Source organism: Artemia sp. Qi Xiang Cuo, chromosome 18 (genome assembly GCF_049724085.1).
Source record: "Artemia sp. Qi Xiang Cuo chromosome 18, ASM4972408v1, whole genome shotgun sequence".
In the NCBI taxonomy this organism is placed as follows: Eukaryota; Metazoa; Arthropoda; class Branchiopoda; order Anostraca; family Artemiidae; genus Artemia; species Artemia sp. Qi Xiang Cuo.
In genome coordinates this window covers 61,066,257-61,082,658 of record NC_142811.1, presented here as the reverse complement: position 1 = coordinate 61,082,658, position 16,402 = coordinate 61,066,257, and the positions used below count along the sequence as shown (strand labels likewise).

The following is a 16,402-nucleotide window of genomic DNA, read 5'->3' as shown; positions in this document are numbered from 1 at the left end:
TTGGGGTGGAGGAGGAGCGTGCGTAGCTGTGTTTGCCTCAGGCGGCTTGGTGCTGCGATGAGTTGTTAGTAGTAGTAGTAGTAGAACAGGAAAGGCAATGGGAGACCACGGAATCAAATGGGGAGGAAAAAATCTCCTGGACTTGGATTATGCTGATGATTTAAGCATCCTAGATGAAAGTGTGAGCAAAATGAATGAAGTTTTAGAGGTTTTGCGAGTTCAGGGTGCTAGTATTGGTTTGAAAATTAATGTTAAAAAGAGTAAGTCACTAAGGCTAGGAATAAGTGAAGATGAAAAGGTGACGTTGGGTAATGAAAATATTGATCAGGTGGGCAGCTTCACTTACCTTGCTAGTATTATTAGTAAAAATGGTGGGAGCAGTGAAGATGTCAAAAGTAGAATAGCCAAGGCTCAGGGTGTTTTTTCATAGTTGAAAAAAGTTTGGAAGAATAGGAAGATAAGTCTGCAAACAAAGATTAGAATATTAGAAGCTACAGTGATGACAGTGGTCAAATATAGCTCAGAAGCATGGGCGCTCCAAAAAGCGAATGAAGATTTGCTAGATGTTTTCCAGAGAAATTGTTTACGTATTGTTCTGAGTACCCGGCTGACTGACCGTATTTCAAACAGTAGGCTGTACGAAAAATGTGGTTCAATACCGCTTTCTAGGGCTATAATGAAAGAAAGGTTGAGGTGGTTAGGGCATGTTGTGCGGATGAAGGATGACAGATTGCCGAAGATTGTTCTTTTTTGTCAACCATCTAGGGCTAAACGGAAAGAAGGTCGTCCCCGTCTGGGGTGGGAGGACGTCATAAAGAAAGATTTAAAGGGAATGGGAACTTCGTTGGCGGATGTAAAAAGGGAGGCTTTGAATAGATTGGGGTGGAGGAGCAGCGTGCGTAGCTGTGTTGGCCTCAGGCGGCTTGGTGCTGCGATGAGTTGTTAGTAGTAGTAGTAGTAGTAGTATCGGAGAACTGATAAGGTTTAAGTTCATAGCTTTAAAGCCTAATATTACATTTGACGTGGTCAATTTTCATTACCGCAATTGTCACATAAATTTTTATCGCTACAAATGGCACGGTCAGAAATTGGAGAAAATCATGCGAACTAATTAGGCTAAAAACTTTGTCATTTAAATTTAATTATTGGAGAGATACAGACATATAAGTAAAGTGATTAGGCCTATAACCGCTAAGCTATTACAGGAAAATCCTTTAAAATATCTCATAGGAGATAATAGCCTCCCGCAAAATAGGTTAAGTGAAAAAATCAATTTATTTTGAGTTATTCAAATGCAAAAAAAAATGTCAGAAGAATTAGACGAACAATTAAAGGCGCAAAAGTTGGTCGCGAAAAAAAGTAGAAATAGCAAAGACTATTCCACAGTACAATGGACAATCAGATATTGACGAATTTAATATCCAATTGGCCCAGTTTGTAGAATTAACAAAAAGAGAGCTAGAAACGTTAGTTGGCATGCTTCTATTAAGATTGTAGTTTGTAGAATTAACAAAAACAGAGCTAGAAACGTTAGTTGATATGCTTCTATTAAGATTAAAAGGCCAGGCTTTAAACTTTCTAAAGCAGATGGAATGTACTATAGGCGATGACGCCAACTTGCCAATAAACACGGTGGACAAATTGTTAACGGCATTTAAAGACAGATTTATCGAAACAAGTTCCACAAATAAATGAAAACACGGAATGGTATGCTTTGACCATTCACAAAATATAAGAGAATATCTTGATAATATACGGATTTCAGTTGAAGCAAAATACGGAGAAGGTTCGGGAGAGCTGTATAAAAAAGTCATATTACATACCTTTTTGCAAGGGCTACCCCAAAAACTTTATAGAATGGTAATATCCAAAAATATTCAGACGTTGGATCTTGCAGTTCAGGAGGTAGAGCGATTGATCGAAATTGATACGATAGTAGCCAATCACATTAAAGCAAAAATAAATAGCCTAGGCGAATAAACGCAAGCATAAACTTCAAAGGCGATCAGGCGTCTTGCCAATTCTTTTATAGGGATAACCCTCCAGTGTCACAAAGACATTAAAAACAAGAACCCACTAGGCCGTACATAGAATATTATCAGTCATTCAGACAAATCAATCATGAAAATGACCGTTAAATAAGAAGATGCTATATTTGTAATCGACCTGGGCACATCGCAAGGGAGTTCCGTTATGTCTCCCATAGCATACCAAGAATTGCTGTCGGCAGTATGCAAAATTATGGCAACCATTTGTTTGGAAGAACAAATTTTAGCGCCGGTGGTGCACTAGGCTATAGCCAGGGAAGATTGCGCCAATTAGTACCCTACAACGCTTACCAACCAAATGTGTATAACCCTCCCCCAATAGATGAAACAATTCTCGGCCGACAGGAAATACAAATTTTTCAAGCCAACGGCATTTGCGGTCAACGCCAGCCCCCGGCGCTGGCGCAAGACATCCAAACTATAGCAATAATACATGGCGAAGGCAGACAAATGTAAATCAATTAGATATGCCTACGGAATCTCACATATCTGAATCTCTATTGCAGACACCGACGTACGAAACAAATCCACGGGGAAACTCGTCAGGCCCCTCGGAAGAATAAATTGGACCCAGAGGGCGCCTAGAATGTTTTATAGGTCCAAACCGATAGTAGTACCGTCTTGTAGTGATATTAATAACAAGTTACCTATATTTAATGATTTGTTTGCGGCAAATGTTTACTTTAAAGCTTTGATTGACTCTGGTGCAACGATTAGTATCATAAACTCTAGCGTATTTAATATGTTGCCTCCGCATATTAGGCAACAAAGGAACTCTAATAATCCCAATTTAACTAGCGTGACAGGGCATAAATTGGATGCAAAAGGTTCAATTCGCCTAAACATAAAAAGGGATAATAGAATCTTTCCAACAAATTTTATAATATGCGATAACCTTTCGCACGAAGCCATCATCGGCACAATTTTTCTTAGGTCTAATAGAGGACTATTATACGTGGCTAACAAAAGGCTTGTCTACCCGGCTAAGGTAGGGAAAGAAATTTTTACCTTAAGAAATTGTAACAGAGGTTACGAAGACAACGTAACAGTAAATAAAATTTCTGGCGGTATAATGTCGCAATCTTTTGAACCTCATATCTCGCAAGGAGGACATGGCATAGTCAGAAATTTGTTCAATTATTCTCAGAGACATTGCAGAAATGAAGAAAATTTAAATAATAAGTGCATTGAATCTGCAAAAATAAAAATAGGAGATACGCAGCAGTACAGGTCAAACGAAGTCAAGAAAATAGTGGAAATATGGAAAAAAGTAGTGACCCCCATTGCAGTTCAGGCACAGCCAATGCTATTGACGGATAGCGCCAGTCTAAATTTAATAGACAATGAAAATAAAGAAAAATATTACGGATTCGCGATAAGGAAAACAAAAGTCCCTCCCAAAACGATGCACAAAATTCAAATATCACAGATGATTTAACCAGTGGATAGCAAATCTGAAATATGGTTTGCAACCCCGTCAAATGAGATCCCTGAAAATCTGCTATGCGAGGACCAGATTATGTCTTACAATAAAGGAGAAGGTTTTATTTGGGTAACAAATAACCACGAAAATGACACAATTACAATAAAAAAGGGGACGTGTTTAGTCCGAATCCAAGTTTTATCGGAGAATGATTTAAATAGATGGGAGAATTCCAAAAGAAACCTTGTTAACGGCATTAAAACCTCCTCAAATAACAAATACCTTTTAACTAAATCGCAATTTTTAAACAAATTTAATATTGATAATATTACAGATTTAGAACTTAAGAAAAAATTATGCAAAATATTATGGAATTTTAAAGATTCATTTTCGACATGTTAATATGACATCAGATTGATACAATTTTACTAGTATTCAATTTTAACAACTGGTGGTCCTGTCGCGAAACAGCCATATCGTGTGCCGTATAAGCACAAAGAATCGTAAAAAATAAAATTCATGAATTCGAAAAAAAAGAAATTATACACCCCAGTATAAGTCCGTACAGCGCACCGGTGATCTTAGTACCAAAAAATAATGGTGATCTTAGACTTGTAGTAGATTATAGAGCCCTCAACAAACAAGTAGTTAGCGATAAATTTCCTCTACCAAGAATAGATGAAATTCTTGACTCTATTTCAAGCAAAAATAAAATCTTTACTTCTTTGGACCTTACCCAAGGCTACCACCAAGTGAAAAAAGCCTAAAAAGATGTCTATAGAACTGCGTTTTCAACGGCTGAATGTGGTTCATATAAATACTTAAGAGCACCTTTTGGACTTAAAACAAGTTCAAGCGCGTTATGTAGACCCTTGTTACATCTATTAAGAGGATTAAAGAATATCATTCATTTTGTTGATGGTTTCATATGCGTGGGAAATGCGGGAAGACGCTGAACAGCACTTAGCAACATTAGCTAAGGTGTTCGAGAAATTCAGACAGGGTAATTTAAAATGCCGGCCTGAAAAAGTAAATTTATTTCAATCTAAAGTTAAATTTTTAGGAGTAGTAGTGACACAAGGAGAGATATCCCCAGACCCAGATAAAATAAATGTGTTGAAAACCTCAAACCCCCAAGAACTATGAACGAATTAAGAGGAATTTTAGGTCTGTCTGGCTACTTTCGAAAATTCGTGCGCAATTACGCCCAAATTGCGAAACCCCTCACCGAGATAGCTAAGTGGAACTCTCAAAATGTGACATGGTCCCAAAAAGCTCAAACTTCCCTAGACCGTCTCAAAAAGGCACTCACTTCTGAACCGATATTATGACTTCCTGATTTCAAAAACGGACAATTTGTGGTCACAACCGATGCTAGTTCAAAAGGAATTGGCACTATACTTTCGCAAATAATACCGGTAGAAAACCCTAATCCTCTAGAGGGAACACCTAAACAAAAACAAATAGAAAAAGTTATATGCTATTCGAGTAGAACTTTATAAAAAGGTGAAAGTAGTTATTCCGCCACAAACTTAGAATTATTATCTATAATCCACCACTTGGACAAATTTAGACACTATTTAATCGGTAGAAAATTTATACTACGATTAGACCATAAAAGCTTGCATTACCTGCGCACATTTAAAAACCCGACGGGCATTCTAGCTAGATGGATTATGAAAATCCAAGACCTAGATTACGAACTTGAATATTTAAAAGGTAAACAAAATGCAGCTTGTGACTTTTTGAGTAGATACCCAGAAAGTATTCCGTCGGAGGCTGAGGAAAATGAAGTTGACGCTTTCAATACTAAGAGCCAACATAAATGTAACAAAAACAAAGACAATGACACAGTAAAAGAAAATAAGGTTAACTATTGTCCCTTATCTTTAGAAAATATAAAAAGAAAGAAAAAAAGGACGAAATATGTGTAGCACTTATTAATTATTTTTTGAATGACGTTACCGGATAAATTCAAAACTCTTAGAAAAGATATAGACAATTTTTACTATGATCGCGATGAAGAAATACTATGTAGAATCGTGACTGCTGAGACAAATAGAAACCAAACCTCAATAATACCTCTATTACCACAAAACTTAATAATACCTGCCTTCAAATATTTTCATTCAGATATAGGAGGACACTTAGGAGTAACGAAAACTTTCCTTAAATTAAAACAATATTTTTATGTGCCGTCGGGAGTAACAAAACTTAAAGAATTTGTAAGTACATGTGAAGCGTGTACCTTAAGAAAAAAACCCCAAGCTTATCCTAAGCCTCCAATGAGAAGAGTCCCGGTAGCAAGATTCCCCTTCGACATTGTCTCATTTGATTTATAAAGAACAAGTGGAGGCTTCCTTTATTCCAACAGAGGCTATACATGTATTCTTTCAGTTATAGATCACTTTTTCGGATTTACCTTTGCGAAGGTATTAAAAAGTCAAGTTGCTTACGCCACAAGTAAGGCGTTAGCCAAATTATTTTTAAAATTTGGCATTCCAAATAAGGTTTTAAGTGACAACGGAAGCAATTTTGTTTCAAAAGTAACAAAAGATTTAATGAGTTTTCTTAACATAGAGAAAAAGGTGACAATCCCATATCACCCACAAGCTAATTGTAAAATAGAAAATAGGCATAAAATATTTTCGAATGTATTAAACATTTATAAAAAAGACAGCAGGAACGACTGGGATCTATTCCTACCCTATTTAACCAACGTAATCAATACTGCTTATTCAGAAACAACTAAAGACAATCCATTTTTTTTACTTTTTGGTCGTGATTTTAGAATCCCGTGAGATTATTTAATCTCGGCAGTATTATAATAACTCGGAGGATTACAAACAAGAATTCATAAATAGAATGAGGAAAACTTATAAAATAGTTAAGGAAGAATTGGAAAAATGTAAAATAAACCAAGAGCTAAGAAATCAACCCAAAGTCAAGGGGAGTATAGATTTCAAAATAGGAGACTGCGTTTACCTAAGGAACGAGGCAAAAACGGAAGGCAAAAAACTTTCCAACAAATATTTTGGACCGCAAAGAATAGTCAAAAAGTACGATAACGATTATACCTTTAAAATGGTGAACCCTGATAGTGGAAGAACATACAAAGCACTTGTTAGCCGAATAAAAAGAGCAAAATTTCCGGAAAGATGGGTACCGTGTCCCTCGTCTACTGATTCGTCAGATGCCGAAAATGAGCCCCCTAAATCAAGATTGGCAGAGCTAAAACCCTTTAATTTCAAGCAAGACTATTTCGACAATAAGAGCGATGAGGAAAACTTTGAAGAATTTTTAGCTTTGAAAAATATAGTTATTCCCAAGAGAAAATCCCTAATATCAGAGAGAATAAAAACGCCAAAAAATCCAAAAAGTTCATCATAGGAGAGCGCGGGAGAATTAGATTTTACGGTATCTCCAAAAACCAAATTGTTCCCTGATAGAATTTTAACCCCTTGTCCCCTCACGAGATTTCCAGATCATATAGTTACCTCTTCAATATCAATAGAAAAAGCCCTGTCATAGCAGAGACTATTGAACAGACCTGTAGAAACTCCGGGTATTACTGTAAAGAAAACTCCTCCCAAAGATTCAACTAAAACAAATCTGCGAGAAGCTATGGATATCATAAATTTCCCAATAAAAACGAGTCAAAGTACATTGTCTAAGAACAAAACTCTCAAGGATGACCAGCAATGACAATATCATGATATAACTGAGTCCAAGGTCAAACCTAAACAATGGACTTCTTGGAGGGAAATACTAGTGCAAAAGATGCCTCACCCCCCTGAAGACATGGCATTTAAACAGTGGAGGAACCTCGTGAAAACTATTGATTCCTCTCAAAGCTCTCAAGAATCTTTCAAGTCTCCCGAGTTGAAAACTCAAAGCGAGGACTTAGAGAATAAACCTTCTACTTCCAGATGAGTTAAAATTTACGAAGGAAGGGGAGGGGATACCTCAAAAATGCGAGGTGCAACTTCTAAAACTTATAACACAGAATCATCGGAAACCAGTTCCAAAGAGTTTGCCGGCGAATCAGATCATATAGTAGTCAAAGAAATAGGGAAATCAAGACCGACTTCAGCGGCTGCGCACGCACAAGAAAATAAATTAAAAGGGCAAGAATTTTTGAAAAAACAATACAAAATTTTTGATCTTTTTTCGCTATAAAAACCTAAAAAGAAAAAACCGCAACAAACAGAAGAAAAAGTAACGACACAGTCAGGTAGAACCGTTAAGAAACCGGACAGATTAAAATACCCTTAAAAATCCAAGAAAAAATTTATGGATAGGCGTCATAAAGGAATAATAATTTAAATACTTTTAGGTTACAAGTAAAAATCATACAATTATAATAGATTTTGTAGAAAAATATTGTTCAACGTGTATCATGGCTTCGCATGAATCAAAACCGTCTGACACCGTCTGTTCAACATATATCAGTTCCCGAAAACAAATTCTAATTAAAAAGTTTCATATGATTAATTCGAATAATTTCCTTTAATTTTTAAAAGTCTACCCGTACCATGCCAGTACGATTTTGATAGTCCAACTGAAAGAAGCCGTGATAGGAAATACTAAGCGAGAAATATTCATACACCTTAGAAATGATCTTTAAAAACAAAAAAATTTTTTTAAACACGAAAAACGGGTTTTAATTTTCTAACAAGCAGTGAACTACAAAACAATTAATTATGCACAAAAGCTCCGAATATTTCGGCCCCACATCCGGGAGCCTTTCTCAACGGGAAAAAAAACCAACTTAAATTACATTACAATAAAACATGCTAAACACATACAGAGAACTAAAAGCAAAAAACTAAAGGAAAATATAAATAAATAAGAAACAAAACTCACATATTAATTAAACACTTCCTTGCACTGAATGTCTTTCAACTGACCTCCTCTCAGAATATAAATGGAAATATATTAAATAAACAATTCCATGTACTGAATTTCTATAATGATTCTACTCGTCTCCACCCAGTATATAAATTGAAATATATTAATTAAACACTTCCATGCACTGAATGTCTTTCAACTGGCCTCCTCTCAGTATATAAATGGAAATATATTAAATAAACACTTCCATGTACTGAATGTCTATAATGATCCTACTCGCCTCCTCCCAGTATATAAATTGAAATATATTAATTAAACACTTCCAAGCACTGAATGTCTTTCAACTGACCCTCTCAGTATATAAATGGAAATATATTAAATAAACACTTCCATGTACTGAATGTCTATAATGATTCTACTCGCCTCCTCCCAGTATATAGAATTTATATACTGGGAGGAGGCGAGTAGAATCATTATAGACATTCAGTACATGGAAGTGTTTATTTAATATATTTCCATTTATATACTGAGAGGGCCAGTTGAAAGACATTCAGTGCATGGAAGTGTTTAATTAATATATTTCAATTTATATACTGGGAGGAGGCGAGTAGAATCATTATAGACATTCAGTACATGGAAGTGTTTATTTAATATATTTCCATTTATATACTGAGAGGAGGCCAGTTGAAAGACATTCAGTGCATGGAAGTGTTTAATTAATATATTTCAATTTATATACTGGGAGGAGGCGAGTAGAATCATTATAGACATTCAGTACATGGAATTGTTTATTTAATATATTTCCATTTATATACTGAGAGGAGGTCAGTTGAAAGACATTCAGTGCATGGAAGTGTTTAATTAATATGTGAGTTTTGTGTCTTATTTATTTATATTTTTCTTTCGTTTTTGCTTTTTGTTCTCTTTATGTGTTTAGTATGTTTTATTGTGATGTAAGTTAAGTTGTTTTTTTTTCCCATTTAGAAATGCTCCCGGATGTGGGGCCGAAATATTCGGAGCTTTTGTGCATAATTAATTGTTTTGTAGTTCACTGCTTTTTAGAAAATTAAAACCCGTTTTTCGTGTTTAAAATTTTTTTTGTTTTTAATGGAAAAGCAGTGTGTTCTAAGAAATTATTTAAGAAATGATCTTTGGTTATTTTCTGTTCCAAGAGAAACTGTTGGAACTTTGTCTTGTTACAATAATACAGAAAGAATAGACCCAAGCTACAAAACATAATTACTGTTACAAGATGTAGGTACGATAACCATAAAACAAGGATGTCGACTTGTAACTAAAGAGTTTACTTTTCGAACGCCGTTAATTACCACGAGCACAAAGATAATAAGTCCCAAAATAATCAATTTCAAGGCAATTAACCTGTCGTTTAATACTCTCAAATTATAACATGAGGAAGTGGAAAACAGAATAAGATCCAAAATAGAAAAAAATAAAGGGAGCAAAGAGCTTACAAAAACTATAGAGGCATTAGACTCACAGAATCCCCCATTTAAAAGTGAAGACCAGAGATTAACGTACGTGGACTATAGATACGGATTATTCTCAACCAATTGCTGGTGGAACATACTACTGACCGTATGTTTCGTATTCGCGACTTCCCTGACCATCAGAACCTTATTGACTTTTAATTACGGAGAAATCCTGAGACTAAGAAGGCGAAAATCAAGAGAAGAACACGGCGAAACGGCCGTAATGCAGAAGTTAAACCCGGAACTCCATGAGAACGTCTAAGCCAAGAAAAAGGGAAGACCTTAGAAAACGAGTGGGCATAGAGGTCTCCACTCGTCCTTGCTATGTCTTGTTCCCTCATTGTAAATGTTGTTTGCATAAAACCGTGTGGCTATGACGCTGCAACATGCGTTTCTTAAACAGCACGGACGTGCGTGAACAATGCAGGCATGAAATATGTTGTAAAATTAGACCTCAAACTTAATAATGTAGAGTAACTTATGTTTAAAGGATTGTTTTAAATCTAAGGGAAAATTAAATAAGTATTGAAGAATTAAATAAAACTTTTATCGTTGTTACCTTTCTTAAAACAAATTTGGAGACATCTCTGTTTTAGATTTCCCAATGGGAATTATATGTATATGAAACCAACATGATAATAATGTCGTTTTATTATAAACAATGTTATGTAGTAATATCAGTGTAGCTTTTTATATTATCTTGTAGGGTAATCTTCACCCTAAAATGCATCCAATCGTATTGTTTATTATGTATTAAGACTACTTGGTTTTAAAGAACGTGTGATTCTGCCTTGTTATTTTTATTACAGGAAGTGGATTGACATATTGGATATCGATCATTACAATGAGTTGTCCAGTGCAGATACAACCTAGTATCATTTATTTTCATCGTACCTCAACCAACGAAGAGTACTCACCATAGACTCCAGCCAATTTTCATCCCAGCTACGTCTACGAAAATTACAGCTACCGTTTGATCGTTGTTTCCTCGACCATGAACCATATTAAGTATCAGGTAACATTATATTTGAATCTCAGTATCCAGTGCATTATCGAACTATATAATCACATAAATCCTGAGAACCCCATCGACCAGTACAAGATATAAGCAAATAAATATCACCCATGATAATCCTTATGGACACATGAACCATTTGACTGTATAGTTATGATATTTAATGATCCCCAAAATTATTTATATGACGCAGATTCACGCGTCGAATCCCTTTCGACCATCTCTCAAAATCCATCCTATCCCCTCTGTGTGGAAAGTTCGTATCTCTGTTATCCCATAATATTGTGAGATAATTTCTGAAAAATGGACCTGGAAACCAACCATTGAATTACAGAAACCAAAATTAACCCCAGTGACTAACCTGTCAGTGACAATATACCCCTCCTACAAGTTAAAGACAATATGTTGAAGGAGTCACTATTGTTTGATGTCAACCTGTTCCAAATCCAAACTTTAATTCCCCCGTGATTAACCTAGGAATCACCGCAAATGTTAATAGACGCAAGCCATGAACTAATGATTTTATAAGAGAACTGTGATCCCTAAGTGCACGAATGAACAATTTTATACGAGAAATACATTCTCTATGTGCCTTAAAATATCCCAAAAATGATGTGCTGAGAAGAAAATAAACGCACTCCCAGTGTTCGACCCCTTAATGATAAGGCACCCTATGAACTATCAAAAAGCAAGTGAGAATGAACTCTGATAGTACATTCCCACACCTGTAGTTGGAAGCATCATTTCCCAGTTGACAATTAGACAAAGCTCGTCGTGTGAACACATTTATGCTCGAACTGTTCCATGAAGAAACTATATTTTAAGTGCTTTAAAAATTTTGCTAAGACGAAAGGAGTGAAGGACCATAATTTACGACAGGAGGATTGAGTACGCTAAAGAGACTCGAAGGTGATGAAATAGGTGTGAATTTACAGATGTTACTTCTTAATAACTTTGATAACTCAAAAATCCTAATATCCTATCATTAACGTTGCGTAACAAACATCCCCAGTGAAAGTGTTCTAATGTTACCAGTGAACATGGTAAACCCAATATTGTGCGCTTAAAATCGTTCCTATATGTAGTGTTAGATGTTCAGATAGAGCTATGTGTAGCGTTGTCGTGCTATTCATTTAATATAGCGCAGATAGAAAGAAGTGTGCCCTATAGAGAGCAAAATAAAACAAAAACTTGTAAAAAAAAAGAAAAACCAGCAAAATAAAAAAAATCTTATGTTAAGGTAGAATAGTCCCAACCTTGTTGGAAATGTAAAAGTAATCAGTGTTAGATGTAGAAAAAAAAAATCTTTAGTATAGTAGCTAGCCTAGAACCATGAATAATCTTAGTCCGGTAGATGAATTTTAGATAGGGATGTAGAATAAAATAAGAAAAGTAAAAGAGAAAATTTTTAGCACTCCTGATTAAGCCAAAATAAAAATATGAAATAATACAATGTTAATCAAAATTATGTAGAATAAATAGTTAATAAATTGCGAACATTTCAAAAGCCCAAAGGCAAGCAAGTCCTAATGAGGGAACGTCATTAAATAATGGGAAGGGTAATATGTACCGTGAGTAAAATATGATATATTTAAAATACAAAAAAAATAAAGTTCCTTCTTTCTAAAGATAATTCCGACTTCCTCTAATTAATTTTAAATCTAGTATCAAAAAAAGAAAAGTCCTTAATCAGCAATGAGAAATATTGCATTTTAGCCACAGACAAAGAACGGTGCTATACGGTTTTAGATTTCGCTAAGATAGTGGGCAATAAAAAAGATGCTACACACAATTTTTCTCAGGAAGTTTAAATTATAAGAGCGGTGTGAACGTTTGAATCATCAGAAATATTCAAAACCATTTATTGGACGAAGGGTTCGCATCCTCGGGCCCCTTAGGCCAATTGTGAGTCAGCTCTTAGAGCGCAGAACAAAAAACTACGCTTTACAGTGGGATAAAAGTGCTTTTTGGATGATTATTATGATCAGAATTATTTCGGCACTCAGGCATTGCAATTAAGTCAATATTATTATCTCTGCTCCTATTTGTCGTCAATTGAAGTGAGCATTGCTCTACACCTAAAATGTAAGTTACAATGAATCTATTGCTTTTCTATTTGTGTTTATTTTACTTTACATGTCTGTATATAGTCACACCACAGGTAACTAGTTCGTATGCCTCCAAGGTAGCGCTCCCAGGGATCTGATTTCTACATAATATAAGAGGTAATTGATTTTGAGATAACCCATGGAAAGGAGGTTACATTTATATAATTACATATTTTATTTTCTCGCTTTCTGCGAGGGGCGCGATTGGCACCCCGCCTTAAATCATAATATTACATATGGCGCAGTCCTTAGCGCTATAAGTGGCTCTATCGGAGAACTTATAAGGTGTAAGTTCATAGCTTTAAAGCCTAAGAATACATCTGACGCGGTCAATCTTTATGACCGCAATTGTCCCATAAATTTTTATCGCTACACTTCATAATTGGTGTAAAATTTCAAAATGTTTATAAGTACGACTTCCTGCATAAATGTGTTCATGCATGGGTTTTCAAATCATGTACGAGGGGTTGGTGTTTTAGAATATAACTCCCATGTCTGCGGGTGGATTGGAACTTAATTTAATGGTCAATTTCCATATCCTGTCGTTGATATTTTTACAAGGTACATATCAGTTGAGGGATAAATTACAGGGGATGGCTTTGTTAATAGCTGGGCTGGGTATCTCTTTTGAGCACTTTATCCTCGGGAAAATCTAATACGCGTACAGTTTATGTTTCCCGTAAATTCTTTCACGTTTGGCTCTTCTTATTTGAACGATGGGCTGCGTCACGACATATAAAGGTAATTATAATTGGATCCAAAACTTGATTTTAGGGTTTTGGTTAGACGTATTGTCTTTGATTCGTGGTTCAATGATACGCAATCGTTGAGGGATTAGTCACTGGGATTACAGTGTTAATAGTTGGGTTGAGTCTCTTTTCTGGACACTTTATTTTGGGAAAGATTTAACACATTTCCCACACAGTTTATATACAGTTTATATTACAGTTTTATACAGTTTATATTTCCCACAAAATTGTTCATATTTGGGTCTTCTTTTTATGGAGGATGGGCTGCCTTGCGACATCTAATAATGACTGTGGTAGGGTCAAAACTTAATTTTAGGATCTTGTTTCAACACATTGTTATTGGCTCGTGGTTTAAGATACGTAATCATTGATAGATTAACCTCCAGGATTATTCTTGGTCCTTGGTATATATTATTTGGGACCTTGCCATCTAAGGATTGTTATTCGACGGATTTTTATGCAGTTTTACGACATGCTTGGGTCGGGATGGTTTTCTAGATAATCGTCAATAAATATATATATATATATATATATATATATATATATATATATATATATATATATATATATATATATATATATATATATATATATATATATATATATATATATATATGGGGTATTCTTGTTCGACGATATTGTTGAAGTAGTGTTACCTGGTACTAGGTTATGGTAACTGGATTGTCATCATAATATTGTCTTTAGGGATTCATTTGGTGAGTACTTGTCGTTGGTTGACGAATGATGAAAGTATATGCTACTAAGTTGTATCTGAGTTGCGTGATCGTATACCATGATTGAGTTTCCATTGATTTACTCCGCTTCCTAGAATACAAATACCTAGGCAAAGTCATAGGCTCTTTGCAAACACATAGGTTAAAACACATAAGGCAATAGTACATAATTTATAGGACATTGTACAGGGACTTATTTGAAGCATAAGTCGTAATTAATCACACCAACGATATTAAATTAATTAGACCGATGTTAAACTTAAAGATAAAACACAAAAGGAATTCTCATCGTTTTAGCATATTGCAGCAATACTTGATTACTACGAGACAAGCTGAGTAATCATTGAAAAAAATGATTAGTACAAGGAAAAATAACACAATATGAAAACTTCCAAAATAATACTTACATACATTTTCAGCATATGTTTCAGCGTTTAACTTATTTTAAACGTTCATCAACACTCGACTAATTTTGCATTTAATTTTCAACTATCTAGTCAGACTGAATATGAATATGAGGTAGATTACATGGTTTAATTAGAGGTCTAGATTTACTATAAACTTTCAAGCCTTTACTGTTTACGCACGTCCATGCCGCCTATGAGACGCATATTTAGTCGTGATAGCTGCATGGTTTTACGCAAACAATAATTAGAGAGGTGGGACTGGACATGGCATGACGAATGAGGTACATCTATTAGCATTTGCTCGATCATGTCCTCCCTTATTTTTGGCTTAAGGGTTATCTGGGAGTTCTGGGTGTAGGTTCTGTATCTCGCTCGACTCATTGTGATCTTTCTTTTCACTTTTCCCACGTGGTCTAATAATTTTTCCATAATTCAGGGTTAACAAAATCCTCATGGTTAGGAGAATTAATGAGCTTCTGTCTCGTAAGCAACTAAATATTCCACTTGATAATGAGCTGAAGACACTCCACATTGGCTTCCCGCATATGATTATCTTTGGTCTTTCTTTTGAATAGGAGAATTTATACTTTTCATACATTACGGCTATTTTGGGGGTAGTTCCCATGCTTAGGTATGATTCCCTGCTTTACGACGTCTTTGGCTGCTGCACAAACAATTAAGATTATCATAATATTCATTAGTCGCACCATTCTGTTTGATTCTAGAATTAATATGTGTTAATTTATATTGCAATGCGACCTATTTTAATATTTTTTTGCAATTTTCTTGTCTCATGCTATTTATATTGAAGGCATTTTCCATTTCTCCCGTTGTATTTTATTCCCGATTTTCCTCTTGCGGGTCGATATTTGGATGTATTTGCCAATCGTAGTCCAAAACGATACGATTCTATGTTATATTTCCTTAAATCATATTTGACATCCCACTTTTTTGCAAAAACTTCTTCCCCTGACTTATTTACAATGAGGTTTGCTGCAGAGTATATCATGTTTTCTTTTGCATACTGGATAGTTATAAACTCTGTATCGATAATTGCCTTGGCCATTGTTCTGAAATGAAAGATAGTTTCTATTGGCTATTGTCTAGTTGTTTTCATTTAAAATTAGTTACAATTATGGTTACTCTTGGTTGAGATCAAACTACCTTTTCACCAGTACTTCCTCATACTCGGGTTCTTATTCGTTCGACGTAATTTGATGCTCCAAAGCTCCATATTAACTAAGAATGAATATTTATTTTTTTGAATGGATAGTAAGGTAACTTCGGGTCAAGGTTGAACTACTTGTTCAGCAGTGCCACCTTGCACTTGGCTATTGTTTGTTCGAATATAATTCGATTCCCCGAAGTTCCATACAGGCTTAAAAGTATTGACTTTTCCAAGAAACTACCTTTTTCTACCTTTTTTTTTGTCAATTTCCTGACTTATAGTTTTACAGCATATTAATACACTACAAACCTATTCATGTAATGCACTTTTCAAATAATAACTGATCGATCTAGATATAACACTTCAGAATATTGGTAAGCCCTTCTATTATTTATTTTTATGGGATTAT

The 16,402-nt window shown here is 35.0% G+C and overlaps 1 protein-coding gene across 1 annotated transcript in view; it reads right to left on the bottom strand.

Annotated features, from left to right (window-relative positions):
- Positions 1-15,535, bottom strand: part of LOC148941738 (uncharacterized) — a 39,243-nt gene extending 23,708 nt beyond the window's left edge. Inside the window, exon 1 of the mRNA XM_089104245.1 lies at positions 15,427-15,535. Within this exon, the coding sequence (XP_088960371.1) occupies positions 15,427-15,535 (109 nt within the window). The remainder of the gene's footprint in view (positions 1-15,426) is intronic.
- Positions 15,536-16,402: the final 867 nt, after the last annotated feature.